General features: G+C 33.7%; 4 protein-coding genes across 4 annotated transcripts; 1 reads left to right on the forward strand and 3 right to left on the reverse strand.

Annotated features, from left to right (window-relative positions):
• Positions 1–223: 223 nt before the first annotated feature.
• LOC123205525 (transcription termination factor MTERF4, chloroplastic-like) lies at positions 224–1,629 on the reverse strand. The gene has a single exon (XM_044622494.1). It carries the CDS (start codon positions 1,435–1,437, stop codon positions 298–300), a length of 1,140 nt encoding a protein of 379 aa, XP_044478429.1. The 5' UTR covers positions 1,438–1,629; the 3' UTR covers positions 224–297.
• Positions 1,630–2,185: 556 nt separating this feature from the next.
• On the reverse strand, positions 2,186–3,915 carry LOC123205521. The gene has a single exon (XM_044622491.1). The coding sequence runs from the start codon at positions 3,685–3,687 to the stop codon at positions 2,527–2,529; it is 1,161 nt and encodes a 386-aa protein (XP_044478426.1). The 5' UTR covers positions 3,688–3,915; the 3' UTR covers positions 2,186–2,526.
• Positions 3,916–5,285: 1,370 nt separating this feature from the next.
• LOC123205553 (TPR repeat-containing thioredoxin TTL1-like) lies at positions 5,286–8,921 on the reverse strand. Its single transcript, XM_044622533.1, has 7 exons — positions 7,690–8,921; positions 7,425–7,620; positions 7,162–7,334; positions 6,699–7,032; positions 6,405–6,609; positions 6,207–6,307; positions 5,286–5,856 (listed from the first exon to the last, which is right to left on the reverse strand). The coding sequence occupies exons 1-7, from the start codon at positions 8,712–8,714 to the stop codon at positions 5,704–5,706; spliced, it is 2,187 nt and encodes a 728-aa protein (XP_044478468.1). The 5' UTR covers positions 8,715–8,921; the 3' UTR covers positions 5,286–5,703.
• An 8,761-nt stretch (positions 8,922–17,682) lies between these two features.
• LOC123205517 (uncharacterized serine-rich protein C215.13-like) lies at positions 17,683–19,814 on the forward strand. Its single transcript, XM_044622485.1, has 2 exons — positions 17,683–18,123; positions 18,296–19,814. The coding sequence occupies exon 2, from the start codon at positions 18,375–18,377 to the stop codon at positions 19,632–19,634; it is 1,260 nt and encodes a 419-aa protein (XP_044478420.1). The 5' UTR covers positions 17,683–18,123; positions 18,296–18,374; the 3' UTR covers positions 19,635–19,814.
• The last annotated feature ends 563 nt before the right edge of the window (positions 19,815–20,377 follow it).

Below are 20,377 nucleotides of genomic sequence, written 5' to 3' on the forward strand. Positions count from 1 at the left end.
AGTACTTTGGACAAAATTTCAATTAATTGTTCCTTGGATTCAACATAAAACAAAATCTGCTGACAGTAAGTGCAGATATTGAATATTAGGACCACAATTCCCAATTTATTTCACTTTGATGCATTAACTATAGGCTCAATCAACAAAAAAGAGAAAAAAAAAAAATGAAACTTTTATCCTCAATCTAACACCACAGAAGACTACAAATAAGCAGAATTTCATGGGAGCAAAATTATAATTTCATATAAATCAGCCCCTCAAATATCAAAAGATCAATTTTAAATCTATAATATTATTTCATTTTTTGAGGACTTGTAACCTAAAATAAATATGTTTTCCAAGCTCATCAGAATAAGGAAGCACAAATCTCTCTATGAACTTTGTTTCAGATGACATTATAATGGAAACCAAACTGGTTTCCTTTTGAATTAAATTCTTACTTGACAGTAAGTCGAAAACTTCTAGCCGAGGTTTTAGCTTGCGCTCCACACTGCATAGAAGGAGTACAGGGTTGTTAACAATAAGTGAAATATCCACATTCCCTCTTTGAAGCAGCAATTTGGTTATCTCCTCGGTCTTCTTCTCAGATACAGAAAATACTTGGGGTGTGCTCCTGAACATTGAAAGAATATGATCATCACTGTATCCCAATCTCTTGAAAAGATTCAGCTTTCGATCCCAAAGCTCCCTGTTCATTGAACTTATTACTCGAATAGCAGGAAGATAAATCTTAGATTTCCTATCAAATCCAATTTCATCAACTCTTTTCACAAAATTCCTAATGCTCTCAGGCTTATGGAGAAAAAATCTAGGGAAACTATACGTGTATCTAGCAATCTGCGAATTGGCAATCCCACAACTCTTTAAAATTTCTATATTAGGTATCATAGTCTTCTCCAAATTACAAGTCAGAAACCACCCACATCTCTTTACAACCTTAACAAAAGTAGCATTGGATCCTAAAACACTCTTCAACGCCGAAATTGACGGTAGAATTGTATTATCCGCACTTCTTGTCAAAACCCAGGGATAAGCAGTTAATATTTCGACAATTTCCGTTGATGAAAATCCCAAGTCTAGCAAAATCTTAAACTTGGGCTTAATATTATGATCAAGATTGAAAGAGAGGATCTGAGGTGCCTTTCCAATCATTATCTCAATATGGGAACTAGGGAAACCACTTTCTTTGAGAAATGACAGTAGAGAATCCGAATTTTTAGTATTTGTTAGGTGAGTTTGGAGGGAGGAGGCTTTTAAGGCGGCTTCAGGAGAGAAACTATGCTTTTTGATTAAGTAATCAGCCAAGGGAATTTTAGGTTTTGAGCTAGAAGAAGAAGAAGAAGTAGTAGAGAAGAAATGGAGAGAAATCGAATATGCAATCAGTGGTTTCCTAAGGTGCAGAGAGTTCTTCAAGTAAAGTGATATTAGGGTTTTCATTATGTGGGTTCTGAAGAGGTTTTAGCAGTTGTTAGCAAACCAATAATAAGAGTAAACAGAAACAAAGCTTGCCTGTGATAGTGAAATGGAAAGATTCAGACCGAAACCAGGTGGTTGTCAAAGATTGGGACCGAAACCAGGCAGCCGTCTCTTCAAAACGACTAGGTTCCTGTATTGATCAGTTTTAGGGTTTAAGCACTGGTACTTGGAAATTTATTAGGGTTCTGAGCCTTTTATCCGTTTCTGCTATCACTTGTGATGGGCGGGAATGGGCTTCATGTTGATATATCTGAACCCAATATGCGCCCAAAGTTGATTTGAAAATTAAACCTAAAGCAAATGATAGTTTGAATGTCATTTTGGAATTCTCCAACAGCCTCAAGAAGGATTGTGGAATTCTCCAATAGCCTCTCCAATAGACTCAAGAAGGATTGTGGAATTCTCCAATAGCCTCTCCAATTGACTTAAGAAGGATTAGGCTCGAGAGTCACTCAAACTCTTAAATTATTTGATATAATAATTATGAAATCAATGACTAAATATGAGATTTTACTTGCTGAAAAGATTATCTAATTCAAATAGATTTCACTATAAATAACAAACGTGTTTTACTTGTTCTAAAATATTGAAATGTTCCAAATAATTGATATTGTAAAGGTAGGGCAAGTTAGAAACTTTCAATACAAAATGGAGCGCTCCATACATCATTTTAATTTATGGATTCAAAATATGCCTGCCACTATCTCTGTCCGTGTGGAAATATAGATATAGGATGACATTGTATTATAAGTCCCCTTATTAGTTAATTACAATAATGAGAAAGCTTAGCACTCCTTCAACAGCCATTATGGCTTCATCAATAACAAACAGACAAGCCAAAGTTTGTGTCCTTGTTTTTCAAGCAAATTAAGAAAAGAGACTAGAAAAATTGTGAACTTTAGAACAAAAATAGTGTTAGTACCCACCTATGAACATGAACTCTGGCTGTCAATTTCAGTCTCACTATCGATAATAGAATCATCAAAACATCGAGTTTCAATATGAATTCAATCTTCATATCTAAGAAATTTCAACAAAAAATTCATAATTTTATTGACAATGAGTTCTCATTAGAGGGGAAGATAATTCCCCAAGTTCATCAGAATGGGGAAGCACATACTTGTCTAGGAACATCTTCTCAGAAATCTTACAAACTGAAGTAAATTTGATTGTCCTACTAAGCAAATTCTTACTATTCAGAATGTCAAAAACCCTTAGCCGAGGTTTTAGCCGTCCCTCAATACTGATAGTGAGCAGCCATGGGTACTTAATAATAACAGATATATCCATGTTTCCTCTACTAAGAATCAGCTCTGTTGTTTCTCTAATCTTCCTCTCAGATATGGCAAAGGCCTGAGGCGACCTCCTAAATACAGAAACAATATCATCTTCTTTAAATCCTAAGCTCCTGAAGCACTTCAACTTAAGTTCCCAATTCTCCTTACTCATCGAACTTATCGTCCGAATAGCAGAAAGAAACATCTTCGATTTCCTATCAAATCCAATCTCATCAACTCTTTTAACAAAGTCCTTAAAACTATCAGGTTTATGGAGAAAAAGTCTAGGGAAATGAAACACATATGTAACAATTTGTGTAGAACTAACACCACAACTCTTCAAAAATTCTATATTAGGTATCATAGACTTCTCCAAATCACATTTCAGAAACCAGCTAAGCGTCTTCAACAGCTTAGTAACATTTGCATTTGATCCTAAAACGCTCCTCAACAACAAAATCGACGGTACAATTCTATCTACACTTCTGTGCAAAATCCAGGGATCAGAAGCTATTACATCAGCAATGTCAGTTGATGAAAAACCTAAATCTTGAAAAACCTTGATTTTGGGTTTAACTGTATCAAAAATACTAGCAGAGAGTACGTTAGGCACTCTCTTGACCATTTTCTGAAGATGGGAATCACTGAAACCACTTTCTTTGAGAAATGACAGTACTGAATCCGAGTTTTCAGGTTTTTTCAAATCCTTTTTAACTGATGAGGCTTTTAAAGCAGCAGCAGGGGAAAAGTTGTGCCGATTGATCGAGTAATCAGCTAAAGGAACTTTGATTTTTACATCTTCGGGCCGTGAAGAAGAAGAATAAGAAGAGAGGAACGAGAGCGAGAGGGAAGAGCATTCGATTGGTGGTTTGTGGATGTGTGAAGAGTGGTTGAAGAAAAGAGACACAAGGGTTTTGCAAATACCAGAATTCATAATCGAGGAGATGTTGTTTCCTTAGCATGTAAAATCTGAAATTGAAGAAACAAAAGTTACCTGTGATTGAAATGTAGGACTCAAGGATTGAAGCTGCCGCTGTAAAGAAGCAATTGTGATTTGCCAGTCTTTAATTTCAAACAAAATTAGGGTTTTACAGGGTCATCTTGTGATGGATACCGGGCTTCAGTTTGTGATAGTATAGGCCGATTTGAACCCAATAGTGTGATTCAGGCCAAGTTTAATGGCAACACTGGCTTTTGGGTTGAAGAATTAAGAGTAAAGTACTGGTCACGCTGATTACACCAAGTAATGTTATATATATAAATTTTATATAGAAAAAATGGCATATTATTATATAATTATATAATTAAAAATTAAATATAAAATAAAATTTAATTATATAATAATAAATTATTATTTATATATAAAATTATATATAAAAATTATATATATAGTTTTATTACATTGTAATTACAATGTAGTCATAATTTGATCATTCAACTGCAATCATCAATATCTATGATTGGAAAATAGCGGTTTATGATCATTCATTTTCAATGAACAAACTTATAGTTGAAGCGTCGTCACATTTATAATCATCTATTATCAGAAGTTGTTTATCCTTTTGAATAAAATCATAATTTTATTTTCATTTGTCTTATGTTACAAAAAAAAAAATTCCTTTTTAAAAAAATAACGATGAATGATGTCAAGTGGAACTAGAACCAAAACTAATTAGATAAGAATTTCTCTTGGTTGGTTTTGGTTCGACTCCCATGTCTCAATAACTAATAGGTTTTGATTTAGATTCCGTAATATTTTTAGCATGAAACCCTAACCTATTGACTAATGCCTTTAAATATAAGGGAAAAGGACTATTTTCTACCCAAATTTTAGACTATTCTCAAACCTACATCCACTGGAGATGACAAACCTCTTCTCCTATCCATGATCAAACTGTCGTCCAAAATTTCAGTTAAAGATAAGAATAAAATCGTTATTTTACTTATAAACTTTGAAACTTTAAAATTTTATCATTTCCCCCTCCAGATTTTAAAAACTAACACCTCAACTCATTTTCAAAGTTTGAAAAATTTAGATTTTACCTCTAGGGTTTGCTTCTTTCTACGACCACCACCAACGACCAACGCATTCCATCGATCTCTTATCTCTGACTACAAAGGACAACCCTTCATCCCCCAGATCTAGATGACAAAGTATAGTCCAGATCTGGAAGAACAGACGAAGCGTTATCCTTCGTCGTTTGGGTGAAACTATTATTTTTGAAAGTTATGGGGGGTGGTTGAGTTTTAAAAAAAATATAAAAACTCTAAGTTTGGGGCAAAAATATTATTTTTTAAAGTTTGAAAACTTTAGATAAAAGTAAAATATTAGTTTTTAAAACCTAGAGGAGGAGGGGTGAAGAGTAATAAATTTTATAATTTTTTCATATAAATAGTAAAATGACTATTTTATTTTTTTCTTTAACAAAAAAATTTAACATAAGTTTGACTATAGATGAGAGGAGAGGTTTTTCAACTCTTGTGGTATAAGTTTGGAAATAGTCTAACATTTGGGTGGGACATAGTCCCTTTCCTTCGAATATAAATAGATAGAGGGTAGAATTGTGAGGAGAAGACAAACCCAAAACAATGAAGGCCCCCATCAAAATCTTGTTCTGCTAGTAAAATCAACATGTCTAATCAAATCTTCCACAACTTTTTTACCTAATAAACAAACAAAAGATCTCAACCAACAAACATTGGTTAAGCATCCAGTCAAAGTCAATAAAAAAAGAATTAATATAGAAATTATCATCACTAACCAATTCGTCTCTCTTCATGAATTTACTCAATGATTCCTTCTTATCTTCATTTTCTCTGCCAAGTTCATTGAGGCCATGAGCCCACATTATCTTTTCACATCTTGTTTATTTTCTTTTCTTTCTTTCTGTCTCAGCAAATTCTCTGTTAGTTTTTTTGTCCAAATACAAATGTGTGTGTGTGTATATCTTTAGCTGCCGTATAATTTAACTGATTTTTCTAACAATTCAAGGCTGTTTCCTGGAATTTCTTTGACTCTTGATCCATTCTTGTATATCTTGAAGGCTGGGACGGAGCTTACACCCTCTGATTTAGCTAAGTAAGGATGGTCTTCCACCTCCACCTATTTAGTTAATTGCCAAAAACACATATCAGACAAGACAACTATATAATACTAAAGCCATAATTAGTGTAGCATTAAACATTCTATTGCTTTTCTTTCTTTTCAATATGCCTTTAAAGACATTATAATCATCTTTGTTTACCTCTTTCTTTAGATACTAATTGGGGATTTCTAAAATGATTATGTCAAAGCATATATATATATATATATATATATATATATATATATATGGTAGGCCCATGGAAAAGGTTTTAGCTTAATTGATTCATCTATGATTTATTTTTCATTTTGTAATCAAAGCTTTAAGCTTTTTAGGTCATACTTTAATTTAATTGAGTTTTGGGTTTCACCTTGAGGAAGTTGACAGATGGGAATCTCCTGCAGACTTGTTCCATAAGCTGCAATTCTGGCTTGTGATTGGCCTTGTTACAGAATAGTACCACAGCCATCCCTGTTACTCACACCGGAAGGTCAATTTTCCCATCAAATTTGAATCCCTTACAAGTTTTAGAAAAAAAAATTTTACAAATTGTTTGTTAGATACTAACCAGGTAAGGTTACAAAGTGTCTAAACCGTTCATTGCTAGAAATTTGAATCAGATTTGAACCAAATTTCATATCCTTAACATCTTCGCCACGTTGCCTTTTAAGCTGCACTTGTGCCTCAAACAATGCACGCCCCACCTCTTCATCTCCTGGAATCTTTCTAATCAGAATTTCGTAGTCTTGAATTGATGCTTCCCATCTTTCTAGCTAATGACATCAAATTCACAGGAAATATCATAAGCAAGGGTCAACAATATTGTTTAAGGTAGCCTTAACTGTCAAGTACCATAATTTACCTTAGCATTGCAATCTGCCCTGCGTAGCCTGGCCTTACTGTAAGAAGGCTGCAAAATAAGTGCGGTCGTGCAATCTTCCACAGCCTTTTCATATTGGCCAAGCTTAGATCGACAAGCTGCCCGATTGCATAGTAAGATTGAGTTGTATGGCTCGTACTCTAGTCCTTCGTTGTACCTGTTACATGCCTCCAAGTATTTCGATGCTTTAAACAACAAGTTACCTCTCAGTCTGGCTGATGCTATAACTTTAGCTCTCTTTACTACGCTAGCAATCTCCTGGTTGTTTGGATCAAGTTGAGCTGCATGCAGAGCTACTTTCACAGCATCTTCAAGTCTATTCATCAGTAACACAAACCATATTGAGTTGGGACTAAAATTTTAATATCTTTTTGCAGATGGCATCAATTTGCCCATACCAAAATTGGTAAGACTCGGCTATGATATATTAAAAATGCCCACAAACCTGCCAGTTGCCATGTAAACTTGCGCCTTCATGACCAAGATATAAGCGCTACCAGCAGGGCCAAACAGTTTTGTGCATGGTTCAATGAAAAATTTTGGTCCCTTCTTGTAGGTGGCAAAGGCCTCTTGATGTCTTTGGAGCCTTAACAAGGCTTCGGTTTGCAGAGCATACACCTGTATTAAGGGCAAACTACTATGTAGCATAATCATACAAAGGGAACTAATCATGTTAAGACATATAAGCTTGGCACATTTGAAGCTTACATGTGGAGCCGAATCAGCACCAACTGATTTTCCAAATTGGGTTCCCTTTAACAAATCGCTCCACTCCTTTAATTTTCGAGCTTCATTGCATCTAATAAGGTGATTATGAAGAGCCTCAGCTTTGGCAATGTCTTCACGGCCAACAAGGGAGCCTGACTGTTTGTAATGATATAATGCTTTCTCTGCCTCTCCCAGTCTGCAGGGTGTACTATAAAGTTCTAAATTTTGTTACTTTGTCTACATGCAACTTTAATTAGATAAATACCTGAGATATATTGTTGCCAAACGGTGCTGAGCTCTGCAATAGGAAGGATCAATTCTAATAGCTTCTTTGCATTCTACAAGAGCTTCCATTAGGCGGCCTAAACCGATCAAAGCGGCACTCCTATTGCTTCTGTAAGTAGCATTATTTGAATTCAGAGCAATTGCACTATCATATAAAGCTAAGGCATCTGCAAATCTACCCTTCTTGTATGCGTCATTTCCCATCGACTTCAATACTTCAGGATCCAATTTATTCGTCAAACCTTTAACTTTAGGAAATTCACCACTAGGCTGCTTCACAATATTGCCCATAACACCATTATCACCTAATCTACTCTGGCCATACCTGTGTTTAGACTTGGAATTTCCCTCTTGAAGATTCCTGTAAAGGTAATCAGCAGTCTTAATTGTTGCATTAGGACTATTATTCCCCAGCAGACTCCCCGTACCAAGCTGCTTCAGGTTCCCCAGTTGGCCTATAAGCATTATATTACTCGAAGTAGCTCGAGCAAGAGCATTGTTAGCACCAGATTGTCGGCAATTAGAAAAGACTACAGTGCTAAGTTCTGTGGAGGTACAAGGGGGATCATTACTCAGCTTTCTCGTGTCAGTTAAATCCTGAAATTTAGTCGCCTTGGGTTTGCTGGGACTAGATGAAGATGAGGTCGATCTCACGGCGTCTGAAGGCCTTCTGCTATGACCTTCCTGCTGAGAAGTTGTAGACTTAGGAGGCACCAAACTAGGCCTCCTACTTTGTTTTTTGTCTGGTTTTTGAGAAGGCTTCGCCAAAATGGAGTCGACAAGGGAACTGTCTGCAGAGGTGCTACGCCTTATATTGGAATCATGAGTAGGAGGTTTCTTTGAATTATGAAGGACAGGTAGTTTCAAATTATCATTGCTGGTGCCATCGGAAGAAAGTGAAGGTACTGATTTTTTTCCTGGCCAGTAGCTCCGAAGTTGAAAAATTCCTCCCATAAGACCACAACCCAATTCGTGCTCCATTGAACACTTGGTCATTTCAGCCATGGTGAATTCTCTGGCAGGTATCTGACACCTCCCCTGAAGCTGCAACTTATGAAAGATATAGAAGAATATTAATTCTACTACAACGAATCAATCAATGAAATGATCAACAGAAGTCTTTCAAGTGAAGGATTCAATGTAACAAGCATAGTCATTAGTCCCCAGGTACTTAAATTGAAGTTAAAAAGGCTCCTAGAGTGGCCTCGAAGAAACCACCTCTCTCCCTTTTGAACAGTGAGAGAGAGAGAGGAGAGTCCAGACTTAAAAGAAGAAAAATGTAAGCATTCTGTAGTATTAAGATTATAAAATAATTTTGTAAAAGATTTCCTTCCTTTACAATCCAGCATCAAGAGGGAGGGCCACATGAAACAAAACGTACAAAAAGGAGGAGTGAGTAATATTTGTTCATTTTCAAAATTTGCAATTTGTGTCACCAATAAAAAACTAACACCACCTTCATATCCTGGAGGACCCCATGTAGATTATTAATAACATCCTGTGTGAAACAATAAGATCATCTCCCATACTAACATAGAATCTTTATCTTCTTCTATAAGTTAAACAAGTTTCATCCCTTTCATCAAATATAGAAATAGAATCTTGTAGTTGAAACTTAGCTTTTTCAATATTATCCTTAGAATGTATGATTAGAACAAGTATATGTTCTTTTATACAACTGGTATTCTGGGTATGAAAATTGACATAGCAATTCATTTATTATGTTAATGCTGAGTCTTTTTTTCAACATTACTAACCGTGAAAATGGAAATGTAATGATAATAACGTCTCTTAAATACTGCTTTAGTCAGTGATTATGATTGCTAATTTTTTTAAAGAACAAGACTAGCAGTGATGCAAGTCAAGTTTTAATCGCTTGGCAATAACAGATTCGATGGGAGGGAATCAGACGGCAAATTCCGGAGACGGGACTGGGATTAAGGCATTCAAAGCCTAGCTATTCACCCCCGGTACCATCTCTAAGTTGGTAGCAGCTATCGTTTGTTTTTATGTGATAGTTAGTAATGGCTGTAAACACATTTATGCGTTAAGGCTAAGACTATTTGTCCATATGACCAACCACACACATTATTTTCTCCAATTCACTATTTTATCAGACGGTATCGACTACCTTTTCCTAATCTCTCTTTGTAAGATTTAATACTATGAACAAACAAATAAAATCCTAGAACCCTAATTTATAGGATATATGTATAGATTATACAATGAATTAAATTTTAATGTTTTAAAAATATCTGAATCGCTATGCAATCTAATTCTGCAAAGCTTTTAAAATTATTTGTTGAGATTATTTTAATATGACTTGGTCTTTTACTCCAGAAACATCTAAATGACAGTTTTGAATGAGTAAATTATACTGCATTAGGTTTTGGAATAAGAAACTAGTCAATATATAATAAGTTACTTGATCCCCATCGAATAGGGTTGGATACGAGCCGAACTAAGTTCGGCTCATTTTTTGCTTGTTTTTCATAAGCCCAAGCTCAGGCTCGAGTTCGGGCTCGCCGAGCTAATTAAACACATGCTCGTCTTCGACTCGTTTCATAATTTTAGTGTTCGAGCTCGTATGTTCTGGCTCGGGCTCGCATTTCAAGCTCGAATGCTTGGCTTCAGACTAGTATTTTAGGGAATAAACAATGTCGTTTATTCCAAGTTAAATTTTTTTTTTCATTTGAGTGAGCGGCTCACAAGCTAAGCTCGGCTTGTTCAACCTATGTTCGGGTTCAGACTCGTGTTCGTTTTTCGCTTAAAATCCAAACTCACATTTATATTTGGATTCGTTTAATAGAAGTTTGGCTCGGGCTCACTCGAGCCCAAATAAGCTTATTTTGAATCCAACTCTACCATCGAGGTCCAATAAACTTCAAGGCTCACATTTAGATTATAACATTTAAGTATATTAAGATTATCTTTATGAATCATTTAAGTCCACCTATAAACTAATATTAGAATATTTAATTATCCAATTTTATTAAATTAAAACATAATTAATATCAGTCTACATTAGAAAATTTTTAACACTCTTGACTAATCACAACAGCTTCGGGGGCAACATAGCATCCAACTCCATTTATTACGTATCCTTGTAATTGTTTTCTTAGCTTCTTTTATATATATAGCCCTATTGTTCAAAAATCACAAAATTTTCGGTGTAAATTTTATGATATTATATATTTAGTTTTAAGTCCATTTTTTCTTCATCTTATTGTATACTTTATGTTCTTTCGGTATAAATATTAACAATAATCATATTTAAGTTAATAGATATTTAAACATGCTTGAACCTTATGGCTCGGAATAGTTGCATTGCACTTGTTCTGTATTAGAACCCTGCTACGTGTTTTTTTTTTTTTTTTTTTTCCTTTAAACGATTAAAAAAGATAGAGAAGACTTAATTCTAAAAGCTTAGTCAAAGTTTACAGCTTACAGAGAAAAAGCCACGATGGTTACACTTTATCTTCTACATTTGTCTTTACGTATTCATAATTTACAGGGAAAGGAGTCCAAACGGCGATCATTTGCCAAAATGAATCGAGATGACTAATTAAATGAGGCGCCATTTGGACCCCTCGTAGTGGTGGAAGAAGTATCCGCGTTAGCCATCTTTGCTTGCAGATTTAGAAATCTGGCATTATTTAATTGAACAGAAATATACCCTCTTGCTTTCTGTATATTTTACCGAAAAAGACCGAAGAAAATCTGTCTAGTGACTTATTCGGTTACGATTTACCTTTAATTTTTAATTATTTAATTATATAATAATATAATTTTTATTTATTTAATTAATAATAATATATTATTATATACATATATAATATTTTTTAATTAAAATAATCATACTTTATAAATTAATTTTTAAAATTTAAAAATTTAAAATTCATTTCTAATATAAGATTTAAATTTTATATCTTACACGTTTCGTAATTTGTATTTCTATACGGGTGTATTGTGAGTTAGCCTCTTGATAGCTTCAAACAAACACAACAATACTGATATCACCATTTGTGCTTGCCTGACCTTGAAATCCATCTTGTGTAAAAAATGCTCAACATGAAAGGTTAAATATGTATATATTATAAGGAAATGAGCCACCGGCATATCAAGGCACAGTGTTTTGCTGCCAGTTTGCTCTCCCGTCGGCAACAGTATAAAGTAAAGATATATTGGTAAAGATAAATGATCCTTTTCTTTTTCTTACTCAAAATTAATGAATTCATCACCAAAAACTAATGTAAAGTTAAATTCATTTAAACTCAAGCTTAGTTCAATTTAAATAGTATTAAATTTGAGCTTATTTAAAAAATACTTGAATTTGATTTATTTAAAAAGAGTTAAACTTAAATTTGATTTGAATTAAGTAAGACCTAATATTTTTTTAACATTGGCTTTGAGCAGGACCATTCGAGCTTCATTTGTACTATTCAAGTATGGTTTAATTTAAATATTTTTGGTTTGGAAGATTATTTTGGACATAAATTAGCCCAAATTAAAATGTAAAGATTATAATATTTTTCTTCTTGGTAATATTCCAAATCCTTCCTTGAACTCTCTCCGGTGGTTAATTCTCAGCAAACTTATCTTATTAATACTCCAAATTTATTTTTTTCTCTTCATTGTGGATTATCACCACTTAATCAACTGGTCTTTCCCTTCATGTCAATCTTCTTCATGAAAAGTATATAAGTTTTGTAGCTGTAATTTTATTATTATTAATTCTGTCTTCGTTGTTCTCTTCTGAGTATCTCATTGGAATCTTCAAATTAAAGGTTGGTGAGATTGTGAAACTGTTGAGCAGACTTGGAATTCACGGTTAAAAGAGTAGAAAGTGATAGTTGCAAGATGTGGAAGTGCGCAACATCTTGGGACTAAAGGCTTTGATGAAGAGAAAAAATTGATCGACACACTAGGCATGAAAAAGATACAAGCTAATTTACGTAAAGGAGAACATGCGATGTCGTGATCCGAGGCCTTTGAGAGCTACGCAAACTTGAGTTATAAGGATACTGGATATATGTGGAGGGCCTATCTCACTGGTTTCGCTTGGCATCGGGATCACCCTCAACAGGACATTCTGCCTGTATGTCACTCCCCTCAATGCATTTACTTCCACGATAAAGAGGCTCAGAAATTTCGTACGCACATGCAAAATAATATCAGCCATAGACTGATTTCTCTTTTAGTAATTCCAATAATCAATCACAGTTTAATTTTAACAATCAATTAATGCAATTCTAGCAGTCAGTCATAGCTTGACTTTGGCAATCAATTAGAGCATAGTTTTCTCAATCAATTCAAGCATAATGTTAGCAATAACTTAACAATAAAAAAAATGAAAAATATATTTTTTATTCTTGTACAAATACCCATTTATACAAACTCTTTTAAAATAGAGTGAAATACAAAATAACATTTTTCTATCACTAATATTATTTGTGTATTAAAAAGTAATAAAATTATGTGTATATATTTTTTTGTATATAAATATACACATATAAATATATTATTATATGATTAGATAATTTTAAATTAATAATAAAGTAACGTTCAATTATATAAAGATATATCTATTTGTGTATATATTTATGTATAAAATATATAAATATATAATATTATTTATTAAAAAAATATCTACATTAGTGAGAATTAAAAACACTAAATGGCAGTATGTTATAATGTAAGTGTCCAATATAGTAGAAATATATTATGTCTTTTCACAAACTCTACATCAAATAAAATCCTGGCCAGAGCCCAGATGGCCATCACTTATGAAGCTAAGAGCCAGTTAAATAATATACGGGCATCCGTGATTGCGTGTTGCTTTCGAAAAAAACCAAAAAAAAAAAAAATCCATTTCCTGGGATTGATCTGCATGCCATTCTGGATCCTCGATTTCTTCGGAAATTATTCATAATTAAGCAAAACAATTGAGTGAAATTTATGACTTTCATCAGAAACGTATATCAGACTTCTCCCTCATGCAGTCACATGCAAAGCTAATCTGGGGTTACCCATCTAGGTTCTCGTGAAAATGTGCCTGCTAGCATTTATGAATTTATATTTATTTTAAGTCATATATGAAAAATACAAATCAATATAACCAATATATGATAATGTAAAATAGAAAAATATATACTAATCTAAAAAATAATATATTTAAACTATATTTTAAGATAAGAAATTATATATTTAAAATATATTCCAATATATTCTACCAGTGCTGAAATTAATCAATTAGGATCCAACTAATAATAGTATTCTAAGTCTCTTGATTAATAATTGTTCATGTAGCCAACTTTTAACTGGTATAAAAGCTATTCAGCTCATAGCCTCATAGCTCGAGAGGCTGAATAGCTTTATATTTCGTATCAGGAGAAAATAAAAAAATATATGTATGGGCTTTCGCTTCTCTTTGAAGTTACGATAGAGTTCCTAATTACTGTTTTAAGGGAGTTGCATGTGTGTTTCATTAGTTGTCTTCAACCTCATGACTTGTCTTTTACCCTCAAGGTAGACGACAAGTAGAGTTTTCATCTCCATCAAAGCTTCAACGACAGTCAATGTTATTGGCAGCCTGAATGAACTGTGTTTCGCATCCACTTGTCAATTAAATTTATAGTACGAGGAAGTTAGTTATATATTATGATTAATTAAATTCATTATGGGCATGCCAGTCTGTTCTTAGGAAGATTAATTAAAATAACGTAAATTTAACCAAGAAAACGTTCCATTGATACAAGACTGGCATGTTAACTGAATTAAATTTGGCTTGTGTCCTATGTTCGACACCTTGATCTCTTTTATGTACAAGCATGAACTGCTTTTTGTTTTTGTTCTTTCTGTTTTGCTTTTGCCAGTGCACTAAACCTGTTCATTTGTATTAGCTACCTAAACCAATATTCTTGTTCATTTAAAAGTAACCTAATTATTTTACAATTTAACCTTGTTTTTTTCGTTTAGTGTGTGTGGTTATGTTTTTATTTTTCATTGCAATTATGTTCCATTCTTTCAAGTTTATTTTTTCATTTCTTACAATCTTCTAATAGAATATTAGTTTTAGTAAACAGATTGGAGTTTGATTTGATACTGGTGTTTGAAGGGATTTCAAAGCTAGAGGGTTGAATAAATTTCGACTTTGAAAGTTTAAGTGCATTTTGAACTACATCAAATGGGACATGTGAAAACCCAAAAGTGGGATAACTTGGTATCTTAGTTAGTGATTGAGCTCCTGTTTGAGAGAGTGAGAAATTAGCTTTTCTAGAATTTCTACTTTCTGCTATTCTGTTAGAATAAGTCTCGTAGGTATAGACTATATTATTTGTAATTGAACCATGTAATTTTTTTTTTGTTTTATATTTGTTTTTGTTATGATTGTGTGTCGAGTTTGAAGTCTGGTAAAATTCTAGCTCGAACTAGGTTCATTAACACATAATCATATAAAATAAGATCAGATTTGAATTGAATTAAGAGCAAACTCATTTTAGTATAGTCAAGTTTAAGCTCGTCAAATTTGTTTTAAAAGTGTTTGATTTCGACTTATTTGAGAGGAATCAAATTTAAGTTTGATTTGACACTAAAATGATATTATTTTAATGTATATTAATCAAAACAACATCTTTTTAGTTGATTTATATAAAAAATTTTATGCTTCCAAACTTTACGAGCTAAATAGTTTTAAAACTTGAGCTTAAACTTGAATTCAATAATATTAAATTCTTAAGTTCAAATTTAACTCGGATCTATCTATAATATAAAGTAATTACAGCAAAGGTTTGCAACTTAACGGCGTTAGGTTGAAATGGTAATTTTTGTCATTTTGAGTAAAATATAATACAGTTATCATGCCACTACTGTTAGGCACCCAATTCGACAGGAGAACAGGCCCACTTAGAATTTCGCAACGTGACATCTAATTTCTAAAAGCCCACATTTTGAATTGTGCCAAGTAGCCTTTCTTATCGTTAGCTCTTTCAGATAATAGCCAAATTAAAACACCAGAAAAAAGTATAATCAGTACCACGACAAAAGGCATTTACATAATTCATTCGGCAATTTATATTACTTATCTTATCATCTATAAAATTAAAAAAGTATAGTAAAATTTCATTTGAATAATCTACAGATGTCTCCGTTTGTAATTTCTTAATTATAACTTCACAAACCATGCATGTATGTATGTATGTATGTATGTATGTATGTACTATTTTATAAGGAGAAACTTTGCATGCATGTAAGTAATAGCAATCAATATTTCTTTTCATCTTACTTTTATAAAAACTCATCAATATTCTTCTAATTGAAACAAAAAATATAAAACTAATTATTGCTCGAATCTATTTTTGGCTTGTCTCTACTGAATTTTCTATTGAAATTTATTTTTATTTTTTGCTACTACATTGCAGAAATATATTGGGTCATGGAGATCGAAACTTATACTATATAAAATCAATTAACTTATATTAATGTTCAATTTCAAGTACAACCACAATAGATTATTAGATTCACCGTTTTACGGATCACTTTAGGTTATTAATAGTATTCAGTATCACTTTAAGTTGTTAGATCTACCATATTCACCACTTCGTTTTAAGCTCTAATAATATATAAAAATATATAGGATCTGTACTAAGGTATAATCTATCACATTTATATACCACTTGTTTATATTATTTTTATTTGATATAACTATTTTTAGTCTCCAACATGCCTGAATACATAGTATTAAAAAAACAATTTATTGGTTTTAATCCTAATAAATCTATAAATAAAATATTAAAACTTTTAGAAAGAAGGTTTAAGTTTGAGTTTGAGTTTTTATTATAGTTATGAAACTTTAATTTATTTAATATAATAATTATAAGTCTAATAATTATATTTCAAGATTTATTACTCTAGCTAATCCAAGCAGAATTCCAGACTTAAAAGAAAAATCAATGTTGAAGTTATAATTTATAAATTTGTTATAGCATCAATTTTGGACTACTGTATATTTACAATATACTAATATTACGCATGGTTCACAAGGCAACATCCTTTATATATATATAATTTATATTAACTACCGATTGTTAAGTTTCTTCTGATGAACATGATATGAAATGTAATTTCAAAGCATAATTAGCAAGAGAGAGGAAACGGAGGCCATGTGTTGAGTTTTCTTTCACAAATGGGTATACGAAACCCCTATTTTGTAGCGGCACATGTGAAATGAAAGTGAAATAAAGCCATCATCACATTATTACAGTACAAATGTGGCCGCAAATTTATGAGATTCCGTATAGACGTAAAAGACGTATTAGAATTGATGAATTCGAATCTTTATATCAGTTCATAGGATTTGGTTTTCTAGGGTTGGGCAGGGGCAGGGCAGGCCTGCCCAATGGCCTTTTTTACCGAATAAATCCTAAAAATATTTATACTATTGAGGGAAAAAAAAAGAAACACAAACTTCTCAATCTGAATTTGTAGTGATGAAAGATGGTAAAAGATTCCCTGATATTGCTCAGTTTTAACTTGGATTTGTTTCTGGGTTTTGACTGGGTCAAAGTCTGAAGAGGGTTTGGTTTGATTGAGTTGTTCATACGGTACCGTATGGGGGTCAGATGCACATAGTTTGCGTACTTTATTATAAAATAAAATTTCCAGTGAAAATAATGGAGGCCAGGCAGGAGAATATTGCACAAGTCTCAGCACCAAAATCATGAAATGTGAAACTCGTGCATGTGTAGTTGTTCCAGAGGAATCATTGGCGATGGAATTATTTTATTTTATAACGAATTATTATTTCATAAGAATATAAATATTTTATTTGTATGAAAATTAAAATAAGAAAAATATAAAATTTCATAAAATTGGAAATTAATTTCCAAACGCTTAAACGGCCCATGGCGTCCCTTTCCCGCTTTCACATTCATAAAATGCAAAACCATCCAGCCAGCCAACTCCCTATCTCTCTCTCTCTCTCTCTCTCTCTCTCTCTCTCTCTCTCATTCAGTTTGAGTTTGACCCGTTGCCAGCCACCGGCAACTCTTTTCTATACTCCAATGGCGACCCCACCCTGCACTCTCTAGAGGATCTTCTTAGTGGAAACATATGTTTAGACCTCTCTTCTTTTTTCACCAACAAAGCTTAGATAACCTTTCTCCTCCATTCTTTTCTCTCTTCCAAAACCCTAGCACCTACCTAACCAGATAATACAGGGTAGCAACAAGAAGAATAAGTTGAAGAAGAATAAGAAGAAACATACCTAATTACTCACCTCACCTTTACCTTTCTATAGTTCTTTTTCTCCCCTTCTCTCATATAAGATCTAGATGATATCTTCTTTTTCTTAAAACTTCTGGTCCAGGTGATGTGAAAAGACAAGGGAGAGATTTGCCTCCATTTGCAGATCAAGGTTAAAAGTTATTGAAACTTTCTCAAAGCACCTGCTTTTCAAGATATGAATATACTTTTATCCGTTCATTCCTTGGGTTGTTTTGCAGTTTTCACATAATTGTCTTTTTCACATCTCTTTCCTTTTTTCTTTTTTCATCTTCAACTTTGCAACTATCACCATCTCTTTGCAGGTTTCGTCTACTTTTTTTCATCTAGAATATATTTGCTTCTTTCCCAAGACTGCTTTTACATTTTCGATTCATCAAAGCTATGGATTCTGGTAATAGTAGTATGCAATCCTCAAGTGGCGGAGATGAAGAGTATGATTCACGGTCTGAGTCAGTTCCATCTTTCTTCAACCCTTCAAGCAACAACTTTGGATCCTTGTCTGATCCACACCCTTCAATCTTCTCTCACCAGCATAACCAACTACCCACTTTCTTTGATCCTTCATCTAATTATCTCCATGCTTTCTCTCAGCCTCAATCACCCTCTCCATCTCAACCTAACTCAAACCACCCCAACTCCTTGCTAAATCTTGACTTAGTTGGTTCTAGTAACCTGCAAGGCACATCCTCAACGAGTCATTCTATCTTAGCCGCTCAAGGGCTCAATCGTGGTTCATTTCCAGGCTCACCACCCATGCAATCAAGGTTGCTTCATGATGACGGTGCGAGATCTTTTGCACCACCGGATCAGATTAATGTTGTGAAGAATCCAAAGAAAAGAACAAGAGCTTCAAGAAGAGCACCGACAACTGTTCTCACCACAGACACGTCCAATTTTAGAGCAATGGTGCAAGAATTCACTGGAATCCCGGCACAACCTTTTTCAGGCTCATCGTACACTCGGCGGCTCGATCTTTTTGGGTCGGGCATTAAGGCAGGGCATTTTGAACCAATGGGACCTCTTTACCCTCTTCGTCCTTTGACACAAAAGTTTCAACCAAACCCCTTTGTATCTTCTTCTTCTTCTTCTTCTTTAGTGGTCGATGCTATTGCTGCAGCTTCTACAAGTACTATCGGTACTAGTGCTAACGAAAATGCTACAACCACGTCCGTTTCAACTGCAAGGAACACTTTTAATTCGCCTTCTATTAATAACTTTCAACTGCTTTCTGATTTAGGCCTCAATAAAGAGACTCATAGTTTGCTAAACATGCAACAAAATCCAGTTCTCTCATCTCAGTCTGTTCTACAGCCTCCTCTAAACCCTTCAGATATTACTTTGGCATGTTTCAATGGAAAATCTCAAGCAAGTTTTGGTATGCCTGGTTACGAGGGATTAGCCACAAGTGGACATGGACACGTTAATGCAAGCCTTGGCGGGCTATCAAGCCATGTAGCCTCTGGACAGGATCATATGAGGCCCTTCGTTGGGAATATTAATGGGAATTCATCACAAAGGGCGACAAGTTGTAAGTTGAACTACTCAGCCTCTTCTTTAGATTTTCACCATGACAAGACTTTGGAGAATGTTTCTTCGAGGGGTGAAGGTACTGTTGATTCATGGATTTGTCCTTCAGAATAGGATTACTTTTGAAGACTGTTTTTCTGCAGTGATCAATCATACAGTTTCTTTTTTTTTTTTCTTTTTCTTAATTAGAATAAGTATATGAAATTCAGTCAAACATATATGCATATTTATTAATATCAGTTAGAATGTAGATGCTATCTTTCTTCTTCCAATCGAAATTTCAATTTGTTTTTATTTGTGTTGATTAATTAAATATAATTGTTAGACATGCAAATGCTACAGATTAATAAGATAATCTTGAATAATTAGAAACGAGATCGTTTTCTTCCTCGTACTTTGCCTACTGGTAAGAAAACAAACAGGTCGGTGCCGTGTTCAAAAATGGGCATTATTCCCGAGTCACCTGTGTCCATTTGGACCTGTCTAGCCATTAGACCAAACAAATTGTTGTGTGTAAAAAGGGTGGTCCAAGTCGTGTTTTCTACTTCCTAATTGCCGTGTCCGCAGCTTTAAGTTATTGATTCCCACTCGTTACCTCATCGAATTTATCTTCATAATTAATTAATTGCCATCAAATTCTATAGTAATTAAGTTAATAATTTCTACTGATTTCTCATACTTTTGATGAATCATCTTATAAATCATAATCATCATCATGGGCATTTGTCCTCGCGTTATGTCTCATTTAGCATTTATGTCACTTTTGAAGTGAGGGAGCGATCGGTGGCAAGATTAGGGGAATCCTCACCTGCCGTAATGATAAACCCATTAATTCAATTAATTATACTATTCGATAA

This window comes from Mangifera indica, unplaced genomic scaffold, assembly GCF_011075055.1.
Source record: "Mangifera indica cultivar Alphonso unplaced genomic scaffold, CATAS_Mindica_2.1 Un_0008, whole genome shotgun sequence".
Classification (NCBI taxonomy): Eukaryota; Viridiplantae; Streptophyta; class Magnoliopsida; order Sapindales; family Anacardiaceae; genus Mangifera; species Mangifera indica.